Source organism: Anastrepha obliqua, chromosome 5, assembly GCF_027943255.1.
Source record: "Anastrepha obliqua isolate idAnaObli1 chromosome 5, idAnaObli1_1.0, whole genome shotgun sequence".
NCBI lineage: Eukaryota > Metazoa > Arthropoda > Insecta > Diptera > Tephritidae > Anastrepha > Anastrepha obliqua.
This window is the reverse complement of record NC_072896.1, coordinates 39,145,362-39,157,418: the sequence shown is the minus strand read 5'-3', so window position 1 is coordinate 39,157,418 and position 12,057 is coordinate 39,145,362. Positions and strand designations below refer to the sequence as shown.

At 38.4% G+C, this 12,057-nt stretch overlaps 1 protein-coding gene across 2 annotated transcripts; it reads left to right on the top strand.

The window, feature by feature from the left end:
• The first annotated feature begins 3,811 nt into the window (after positions 1 to 3,811).
• Positions 3,812 to 12,057, top strand: LOC129246835 (protein shuttle craft). Of its 2 annotated transcripts, none has more exons than XM_054885486.1 (7): positions 3,812 to 3,886; positions 4,029 to 5,073; positions 5,721 to 6,824; positions 7,539 to 9,164; positions 9,233 to 9,414; positions 10,697 to 11,048; positions 11,156 to 12,057. In XM_054885486.1, exons 2-7 carry the CDS (start codon positions 4,555 to 4,557, stop codon positions 11,255 to 11,257), a joined length of 3,885 nt encoding a protein of 1,294 aa, XP_054741461.1. In that variant the 5' UTR covers positions 3,812 to 3,886; positions 4,029 to 4,554; the 3' UTR covers positions 11,258 to 12,057. The 2 variants fall into 2 exon arrangements, with proteins under 2 accessions (XP_054741461.1, XP_054741462.1); XM_054885487.1 differs by having other exon boundaries at positions 3,827 to 3,894.

The window sequence follows — 12,057 nt, the reverse complement described above, 5'->3', positions numbered from 1 at the left end:
AATCTTTCCATAATTGATTAATTTTGCGCCACCTGTTATATACAGCGCACGCTTGATAACGTGAACGCTCTAAAGCGTGACTTGACTACTCTAAAACGTGAACAAATCCAAAAAGCTCTATAACATGGACAATAAACGTTACAATTATTTGAATGTAGTTTACATTGATCTCAAGTAATTCTGAGATTGGGGAATCCCCTGATTATAAAATAGGCGTTTTATTCGTAATTGCATGTAAGGAGTAAAATATTTCAGTCGCGGTTTTGGTTTTGCAAAGAGTGTTTTGTCTTATGTTTTCTGGTGAAAATGAGTTCTAAAAAATCCGTGGCTAAAATTCTCTGTAACGATTTTAGTAAAGAAATATAATGTTGCTAAATCAACAATTTGTAACATTAAAGCGAAAAAGCAAGTGATTTTAAAATGCGTAAACAACACGTATTGTGGACCTGGAAATAGAAAAACACTGCTTTCTTCAGAGTTGCCCAAAATGGAGAGAACTCTTTAACGTTGGTTTATCCGAATGCGAGATAAAAACTGGTCGGTAAGTGATCTAATGTTGAAAGAAAAGGCAAAAACCCTGCAAGCAAAATTTAAAGAAAATGAGGCCAATTTCTTCGCTAGTGATGGATGGCTCCAAGGATTCAAGAAGAGGTACGGTATTCGTCTTCTTAAAATATCAGCGAAAAACTGTCTTCGCAACCTCAGCTAGTGGATCCGTTTAAAGAAAAATTTAAAGCTAAAATGGACGAATTGGAATTGTGCAACAATCAGTTATGTAATGCTGATGATTATTTTGGAGACTTTTGCCAGAGAAAACGTACGCGTTGAGTGCCCCAGGGGCAAAGTCCGAGAAGCAGCGAATAACGTTTTTATGCTGTTCAAACACCACTGGATCCCAAAAGCTTAAGCTTTTGGTAATTGGAAAGGCGAAGAATCCACGCTGCTTTAAAAACTTTCAGTGTCCCACCGACTATAACAGCTCGAAATCCGCCTGGATGACGTCGACTATTTTCAAGCAATGGTTTCGTGAGTCATTTGTTCCACAGGTGAATATTCCTTTTAAGTTTTGTCCGATTTTTAAGGTTAACTGGTTGTTTTGGTCTTAAGGTTACATCGTTTTTAAAGGAGAAAGCCTTACCACTTAAAGTTCTCCTCCTAATCGACAACGCTTCTTCTCACCCAAATCAAGCTGAACTGACAACGGAGAATGGGCAAATTTCGGCAATGCCACCAAACGTTACCCCCACTCATTCAACCGATGGATCAGAATTTGGGGTATTTAATTAGTTTTAAATTTTTATTTGAGAAGTATTTAATTGAAGAAATGTGATAAAAATGGCCACTGCTATTTTTCTATTCGCAGGTGTAGCTGATCTCAGTGTTTGGCATACTGTTTTAATAAATAACTTAACATTTATTTGAAGAAAAAAGAATTTGAAGAAAAAAGGATACGAAATAAAATTTCAATTACTTTTAAAATAAAATATGAGATACATTATTTAATTATGGGCATTATTCTAGAAAAATATGCTGGGTGTGCTGTTGCCAAAATGAATACCTGAGTATATAAAAGATGTTGTAAAATACACATCTGGGTATATATTACTCGGTTTTCTTTTTAAATAAATTTAATTTTAATTCTTTTATTCTTTATTTTATAATATAATTTGAGAGCCATGAAATAATAACCTCCCAACTTTCTACAATAATATTTGATAGCAATCTTGGAGACATCACAGGTAGGAATTTTAGATCTTCAAATTTTTGTCCTGTCGCCAAGTATCTCAATGTCGCTGATAATGTTTGGGGATATTGCCTCTCGCATAACAGTATTCCTTTTTTCTATCATCGACGTAACCATTGACAAAAGCTCTTCAAACGTATCAGCATCCATTCTCAGAAGATTACGGTATTGCTCTTCACATGACGCCCTCAATTCACTCAATAAATTTTCATGTGTAAACTATTTAGGTTTCTCGTACATACTTTTCATCCACAATTTTTTTTCTATTCTTTTTCTTTTTATCTGGTAAAACTGCTGCAGTTACAAGCAAAAACAAATCATCTTCCTAAGGCTTATAGGTATGTGTGCGTGTCTGTCGGGTGCATGACGCTTGCCCGCAAAAATAATCTAAAATTTTTGATTTTCTGCATGCAAAAGCTGACAAGTATGTGTGACACGAAACAACCCTACAAGAGAGCTGACTATCATATAAGCACTCAAATTATCATCATCTCTATCCTCATCCAACTACACATTTTTGTTCTAGCCATGGGAAAGTTCTGATAGTTTCCCCTTGTCGGTGTGATATTCTATCTCTCTTTTATCAATAGAAATTTCCTATAACTGAAAAATATATCTGCTATGCTCTAAACTACTCATTTTCGTCATGAAAAAGTAATCAGCACAAACTCCTCAATAACTCCTCATTTTCGTTAAAAAGTAATCAGACTGAGGAGTTTCGTTAAATTGTTTTATTTCGAAATTATAAAATTTATATTTGTATTTTCATTGCGATTCGAACACGCGACTTTCAATATTTTTTTTATTTTCATTAAAAAACTTTTACATACCAATGTGGTGTTTCATCCACGAAGATTCGAACTCACGAATTTTCAAATTTTAGCCAAGCATCTACTCATTCGGCTATGGCGACTATACAATAAGTACAGCTAAATTTCACACTAGTACTTTTTTTATTTCGTTAAAATTATTCAACACTGACGAAAATAACTCATCATTTTCGTTAAAAAGTAATCAGAATGAGGAGTTTCGTTAAAATGCTTTATTTAGAGAAATTATAAATTTATATTTTAAGGAGATCCGAACTCACGAATTTTCAAGTCTTAGCCAAGCATCTACTCATTCGGCTATGGCGACCCTACAACAACAACAGCCAAATTTCACACTAGAACTTTTTTCAGAACAGCCACATTATAAGCATATAAATGAGTTGCCGTGGCGTTTAAAGTACAGTAGATATATTTTTCATTTATATGAAATTGCTATTGGTAAAAGAGAGATAGAATTCACACTGAACAGGGGCAAATAATATGAAATGAAAAATTTCATTTCCCCATTAAAAAATGTCGTATATGCCATTCTGATAATGCGCATGTATTAGAGACTGATAAAATACTTGTAGATGGGTTGGAATTTTTGTTGAAAGTGCTCAGCACTGTCTTGTAGGGTGTGTCAGCCGACACGCACACATATAAGCTGCTGGACAGCAAATGCATAAGCATGTTGCCGTAGCTTTAGTGAATTTTTTTTTCAATTACTGCTAATGTCCCATAGATGACGCTGTAAGCACAGGGTTGCATTAGATTCACGATGAGGTGTCCAATTGATTATTTTGTACCAACCTCAATCGTCAAATTAGCTAATCTATGGACAGTTGAAAGTTATTCCAAAAATAATTTCACATGTAGAAGAGTAAATTTGTCTGGGTATTCGTTTTTGACGTTTCAATTGACTGAAAATAATTAATTTTCTGTGCCAAACGTGAAACTGAAGAGAGCAATGGATGCGTTTCATTTGTATACGTACGAAAAACTAAGTGAGTAGTGATTATGGTTCAGATAGAGACAATGACTTCGTGCCAGAGTGAATTCCACCGATAATTCTAATGGCGATTTTTGGCTCCTACAATAATTTTTATATACGGTTTAAGCTGAAATTATAGCAATTTTCATATGCAAGTGGTATCGATGTGAGTCGATAGTTTTCATAAAATTCTATTATCTAGTTGCAACCCTGTGATCGGTGATATACTGATTCCTCATTTTCTTTGGCTGGCATTTTCGAAATCAGTGTTCGAAATCTATTGCGAAACTTCCATTTGCCTGATTTGTGAAATTGTCAGCAGAAGAACATCGGATTTTGGTAATTGCGTGCGTTAATTTCACGGTTTATTTTCATTTAAATATTGGAATTTAAAACTATGTAATCTAGTCGATATATTTTGCTCGTGTAGAGAAAACTAATTCTAACAATTGGGTTGTATTTTTTGGTCTCCTAATTGCAGACGACAACCAAGTGTTCGCGTGTGTAACGACGAGTGGATTTTTTAGTTCCTTGGTTTTTAGGGAATATTTTCGCCAGTGAGGGCAGAATTTAAGTAAAAAGTACCTGATACTGAGCACGCAAACGGGTTTTGTGGCCAATTTTGGGCGGAGGGACAACAGTAAAAGCCGCGTGTACTGAGCACACGGATCCAAAGTGGATTCATCTGCAGCAGGGAGGGCATAGATAAGTAATAGCTGTACTAGTATCATAGCATACGCAGCGAAAGAAACTACGCAAAAGAGGAATTAAAAAGCAGCCGCAGCCGTGAAAGTGACGAAGCATTAGAAACTTGACAAGACGTTGCGGAGGGGGTTGTAGCGGCGGCCGTAATAGCAAAAGCAAATTGAAAATAAAGTGGTTAATAGCGTCTTAGGCGAAAAGAGCAACAACAACAACAACATAAAAAGTACAACGATAGTAACGACTCATTGTGACGCTGACAACGTGGTTTTGGTGTTCTTTTTTGTTTTTGTTTTTATTTGGAAATGTCGGCAGATCCGCAAACGCCTCTTTCACAAATTTGGCAAGGAGTATTTCAAAGCGCACTGGATACTGCAATAGCAGATGAAAAGCATCAGCAGCAAACCACTTTTCAAGCCAGTGCGTTTCCTCACAATCCTGGAACAACTATGAATGGGAGTAGAAGCAATAATAGTGTTGCTTCAGCTGGCGGGCCCGGAGAGACAGGAAATAATAATTATGTTAATTTTAATCAATTCATCATGCAGCATAATCTATTAGGCAGCAATAATGGTTTTGGTCATAATGGAGCTGACATTCTAATCAGTAATGGCAATGAAAATGTTGGTGCTGTTGGCGGTAGCAGCGGTAACGCAACAAACGCATCTGCCACACAAGTTAACGTCAACGGTGGTGGTGGTGGTATCGCACAAGAGAGTGTTAATAATGATTACTTCAATTTCGTCGACACAATGAGTAATAAAATACAAACTGGATCAGGCAGAGATGATGCACTCGTAGAAAGCAGCCCGCAACCGACAAATGTGAGTAAAATTAGCAAAAATGGCGTTAAAGATTACACAGATGTGATGTAATTCAAAAAAAAAAAATGTAAATGCATAGTTTTGAAATACCCAAATAGGTACAAAATTAGCTAAAATTTTAAAATTTAAATTCTTGTTTTGTTGTTGTAAACATGCAGTTCTCTACCAAACAAAAAAATTGAATGTGCTAATATTTTTCTTTTGACAGAAACTAATAATTATAAAACAAATAATAGCAGTATGTAAAATTGACATTAAAATACACATATTTTCATCATAAGAACGCATATTTTGAAAAAAAGTTCCTGATTACGTGTTCGAAAATAACTAAGTAATTTAAGGAATTTGGAGCGGCTTCATTGTAACTAGAATGACGTATGCATTTTAGGTTGTTGTAGGTAAAACCTTTTAACTCCTCGATAGTCAAATTCATTTATAGTGTGACTAATTTAACAATAAAAGCAATCGACATATCTCACGGTATACTCTAATAAATAAATTCGTGTAAACGAATTCTTATCTCTTTTGCATTTGAACTTGACATAATGACAATGGCCTTACAACTCGCATAAACATTTTTACTTCAATCATAATATTGCTGAATTTCTGCTTGCATTCTATTTTAATAAAACACATGGTTTTTGCAGCTTTTCTCCAATAGTCTATTTTCTCCGTATAACAACAGCAGTAGCCTTTACTCAAACAACGACCTTAGCGGTGGCGGCTACAACGCATATAATAATCCAAATACAAATTTTAATTACTTCGACAACATTTACACGCCTTTTGGTAATACTGGCGGCTATTATATGAACCCGTTTGCCACTGGCTTCGATTTTAATGCATCAAATTTGCAAGCGTCTGCTCCTGAATTTGTGCCACGTTTCAACAATCTCAGTTTGAACGAGGAGAAGTTCGAAAACTTTACACAAAACAGTCAAGGAGTTGATGAAGCTGCAGGTAGCGTTGCAAAAGAGGATCCAAAGAATTTTAAAACGCCCCCTATCAATGAAGAAAATCACTACGTACTTTGTCAAGAGCAAAATGTACATAAGGCATTTAACGGTGTTGTCGGTGGTGCTTTTGCTACTTCAGGTATTGAAGATTCTGGTCGTGATAACGCTCCGCTGACCTCTACTATAGATAATAATGCAACACTGAATTTAGTAAAAACTGATTTGAGTGCCAATTCTTCAATGCCGGCACAACAGCAACAAAAAACGGGCACAAAAGCGGAGCATGGTGCAGATATGCTCGAAAACAACCGCCAAAGTAATGGCACAAATATAATAGCAAACACTAACTTGTTTAATCCACATTCAACTGCTTCTCCATCCTCGTCTGTTGGTGGTGCCGTCTCGCGTTATACTGGCTCCGCAAATAAGCAACACCTTTCCAGCGGTAATGGTTCACGAGGTTCATCATCGAATGGGTTTTCCAGAAATGGCAATGATTACAATAGTTCACCACACAACCACGAACGCAGTGCAGGTGGTGCTGGCAGCGCTAGTAAGCACAACAATGATGGTCTAGAGAAGTCGGAAAAACCTTCTGCGCGTGCTGAGCGCGAACGGGAGCGTGATCGAGATGCACGTCGTTATCAAAATGGGCGCCGTTCTGTTGACTATCATCGCAGCAATAAGCGGCGCGATGATTGGAATCGCAATCGTGATCGTATAAATGGTTTTCGCGTGGAAGAGAAATACTCGACGGATAATGGAAAAGATAGTCCGCTACCGTCACCGGAAAAGGTAAGAAAATTTTTATTTAGCGTGTAAAATATTTATTTTATATAGAATTAAGTTTCGATAAACAAATAAGCCAGTAGGCATGTGGTACAACTTTTGAAAAATAAAAAAAATATTTAACATATTTCGCCAGTCTTTCTCGCTCACCATAACATATTGCAGGCAACAATCTTCAACTGCTTCCCCAGACTCGCGTAAATTTGGCTCAATTACGATTCGGATATTGGAGTTGGTTAAACGCCTACTTATCCAGAATTGACCCCGACAAACTCAGGATATATCCGGCATGTGAAGGCACTTCGCACCATACAAACCACCTTTTCACGTGCCCTCAAACCCACTCATCTAACACCCCACTCCTTCTGAGTTAGACGATGACGATCTGCAGGCCCTAGTAAACTGCTACAATAATAACAATATGAGTTAATAATAACTCTAACCCTGTCACAATGTTTATTTCTGAAAACCTTAGTATTTTTTGCAATATTCTAAGAGAGACAATTATTGTCCAACGGTAGATGCCTTCTAAAATTCCTACATATTGCATTTAAGCTCCCAAATATCTACTTTGTTTCCAATATATTCCCCTCTTCTCTTACTCTGCAAGCTTCGCGTAGAATTTACACTGATGCTGTCGTATTCAGTCCATATGTATATATATCCATATACATCCCTACATATAATTTTTGGCTTACTTTTTCATCCTTTACATTGCAGAAACCTTCGCCAAAAAAAGTCTACCCGGAGAATGAGAAGTTATCGCAACGTGAAAAACTCATACGCGACATTGAGACACGTCGTTTGGAGTGTTTGGTTTGCGTTGAGCCCATCAAAGCACACCATGGCGTTTGGTCCTGTAACAACTGCTATCACGTACTTCATCTACAATGCATCATCAAATGGGCTTCATCATCGAAATCAGATGACGGCTGGCGTTGTCCCGCCTGTCAAAATGTCGTTAAGGAGGTACCACGCGACTATTATTGCTTCTGCGGAAAGGTCAAGAATCCACCATACACTCGTCATGATATCGCACATTCATGTGGTGACACCTGCCGTCGTGTTGAAGGTTGTGTACACGCTTGCACCCTACTCTGCCATCCAGGCCCATGCCCACCATGTCAGGCTTATGTGAAGCGTGAATGCGGCTGTGGCAAGACAACCAAAACAATGCAATGTTGCGTTAAAGAGGCCATTGAGTGCGATTCTATTTGTGGAAAATTATTGAACTGTGAGCTCCACACATGTCCGGCTAAGTGCCACGATGGCAAGTGCTCACCATGCACCGAGAAGGTGGATCAACAGTGTCACTGTGCCAAGCAGGAGCGTCAAGTCGCTTGCACACGCGACTCACATGATAAGCACGCCTACTCTTGTGGCAAGCCGTGCGGCAAAGATTTGGCTTGCGGCAATCACAAGTGCAAGGACTGTTGTCATCCTGGTGAATGTCGCACATGCAAACTAAGTCCCGAAATGGTCACTTCGTGCCCGTGCGGCAAAATGCCTATTGTAGCTGGTCAAAGAAAGTCCTGTTTGGATCCAATATTAGTTTGTGAGGGCGTGTGCGGCAAGACACTGCGTTGTGGTAAGCCTGCACATCCTCATCATTGCACTAGCAAATGTCACCTGGGTAACTGCCCACCATGCAACAAACAGACGGCTGTCAAATGTCGTTGCGGTCACATGGACCAACTTATCAAGTGCCGCCAGCTGTCAACGCGCGCCGACGATGCACGCTGCAAGAAGCGCTGCGTTAAAAAACGTTCATGTGGCAAACATAAATGCAACCAGGAATGCTGCATCGATATCGATCACATCTGCCCATTGCCCTGCAACTATACACTATCATGTGGCAAACACAAATGCGACCAACCCTGCCACCGCGGCAACTGCCCGCCTTGTTATCGTTCCTCTTTCGAGGAGCTGTACTGTGAATGTGGCGCCGAAGTCATCTATCCACCAGTGCCGTGTGGCACCAAAAGGCCGGCCTGTAAGCGCCCTTGCTCGCGCACCCATCCCTGTCAACATCCACCCCAGCACAACTGCCACTCGGCGGCCAATTGCCCACCATGCATGATGTTCACCACCAAATGGTGTTTTGGCCAGCACGAGCAGCGCAAAACCATTCCATGCTCACAGGAGAGTTTCAGTTGTGGCTTGGCATGTGGCAAGGCGCTACCGTGTGGGCGCCACAAGTGTATTAAGACATGCCATGAGGGTGTTTGTCAGACAGCGGGCGAGGTGTGCAAGCAGCACTGCACTAAGTCGCGCGCCACTTGCGGCCACAAGTGCATGTCGCCATGCCACGATGGTGATTGCCCAGATACACCGTGCAAGGAAATGGTAAGTGGAGTAAAAATGTTGTGAATGTTACTATTTTTTTTATTTAACTATTTGATGTTTACAAACAGGTTGAAGTTCAATGCGATTGCGGCAATCGTAAACAGATGCGTTTATGTCATGACTTGGCGCGTGAATTTAGTCGCATTGCCACTGCCCAATTGGCTTCTTCGATGGCTGAAATGCAACGTGGCAATTATATGGAACTAAGTGAAATACTCGCTCCCGTTAAAATTAATAAGACAAATAAAACGTAAGTAACTAAAGATATGTACGTACGCGCACAGACTTCTTTAGAATTTAATTCCGCCTTAAAACTTTACCAGCTTAAATAATTTCTGCATGCCAATCAATTCAAAATCTAGCCTTGGCAAGAAAAAAGTGCCACGACCCCGTTAACCTCACATAGTAGACATAAAGTGTAACTACACAGACTTGAGCTTGCCATATGCTACGCATACTTGCGGCTCTAACCGCCTCTGGTGCGATTGTAATCACCTCTAGGAGCTCCTTTTTCGGTTTAATGCCATCGAAACGGCCCGTTAAGATTACAAGCAAAAAGCAATCTGGCTTCTTACAACTGCCAAATCCCTGTATCACAGATGAATCGCTCGCGCTGTGTATAAATGTAAATATACAAGGTGGCGCAAAATTAATCACCATGTCGGAAGATATAATTTTTTCAAATGGCGTACGTCTAGCATATTTGACACTTGTGAACTAGAGAGATTTAGTGTAAAAACAGACCAGCAGTAATGGAGCGAGTAAAGGTCAAAATAAAGTTTTTTTTAAAAAGAGAAAAAGTTATGCCAAAAGTGAATTATTTGTGTTTAATTGGCGCTTACACCCTTTATTGGGTGTTTAGTCGAGCTCCTCCTCCTATTTGTGGTGAACGTCTCGATGTTTTTTCACAAATGGAGGAACCTACAGCTTTAATCTGACTCCGCACTGCAGATGGTTTGCTATGAGAAACTTGGCAGAAAAACATTCAGAGGTTTTCCATTATCTGCCGAGGGGCGGCCGCTATTAGAAAAACCTAAATTGGATGATTAATTTTGCGCCACCTGGTATGTATAGTTTTCTGGCTTGAGCAGACGGCTTATTTTTCTATACTTATTTCCATCGTATGTTTATTGATGGAATGACCCGGCCAATAACTTTTACTTTAGAAGCCAACTCTACTAATTTATGAGAAAGATTTTACGTTGTTATAGCAACAGCAAATCACCCTGAAAACGTTCCCACGACAGTCGGTTCTACGTAACCGGAACGAGCCGGATTTATATCCGGCCAAGGACTGTGACTTCAGCAACATTCCCCGTATATGCACAGGGAATGTTTATGCTGCTACAACAACAACAACAACCGTGAAAACTAAAATTATAGTATGAATTATAAGGAAAGTTACCTGGTCATAAGCTAATGCTGCATCAAGTGTGCTGAAGCATTAATAAATAACTAAAAAATTTGATAAGTGATCCAAAATCGACTCTCGACCTTTTTAATTTTTCATTATAACCTTTTTCTCTCCTCAGCTTGGACTGCAATGAAGAATGCCGTTTGCTCGAACGTAATCGCCGTCTGGCTATTGGCCTACAAATACGCAACCCCGATGTGCCGCAAAAACTACAAACCAAATATTCTGATTTTATACGCAATTTCGCCAAACGTGACCCAACCTTGGTCAAATCCATACATGATGCTCTAACCAACTTGGTAAAACTCGCCAAGGAGAGCAAACAAAAATCACGCAGTCACTCATTCCCCACAATGAATAGGGAAAAGAGGCAGCTGGTGCATGAAATGTGCGAAATGTTTGGTGTCGAGTCGGTTGCCTACGATGCAGAGCCAAATCGTAACGTGGTAGCTACTGCCTACAAAGACAGGGTGAGTTTGAAATAAAAAAAATGTATATATGTAGATATTTTGTATTACAAAAAAAAAAAAAGAGACAAAACATTGAAATTTTGCTACCACCTTGTTTGTGTTTTCAGTCTTGGTTGCCCGCCACCAGCATTATGGAGGTTATGCAGCGCGAATCCGGTCAGCGTCGTGTGCCGGTGCCTAGCAACAACGCCTGGGGTATCAAAAGATAAAATTTTTTTCCTACTAACAAATGAATAGTGAATGCGTATGCAACATGCAAGTGAAACATTGAATAAATCGTTTGAATGTATGCCGTATATTACACTAAACAGAACAAAACAATAAAGAAAAATTAGAGAAAACAAAAGAAACGAAACATTAATCCAAAAACGTTGAAAAAAAAATCAATTCTAAAATTACCACTTATAAATTAAAAAATAATGCATAAATACATAGAAAATGCAAATACCACATTAAAATTAACGAAAATTTACAACAAAAAAATAAAAATAAAAAAGTAAACAAAAATTCAAAATATTGCAAAATTATGCGTTCTCCCTAATTTGCTTGTATTTTTTCGTAAACTACTTCTAATTTCCCTGCTATTTGCTGGCTACTACAAACTGCATTACTCCTAACATCCGCACACTTTCACTTGATTATCTTTATTATACCATACTTTTCTTACTTACATACATCCCTTTCTTTATATCGCTGAGTTTGAATTTGAAAATAAATATTAATTTTATTTACAAGACAATACTACAACATTACAAAATACATACATACATACAAACATATATTACATAAAATACGGTGGAAGTAGAATGTGAGCATAATAAAAAAAATAATAATTCTTCAGCGAAATACATACTTGTGAAAGATTTGTACACAAAACAAAAATTAAAAGTAATAAAAGAGTAAATTGTGAATGAATCAGCCGTATGAATCATAAATATATTCCTGAATGTAATGAGAAATCAAATTGAATAAAGTTGTTTATTAATATGTATGAATTGCGAAAATGAAA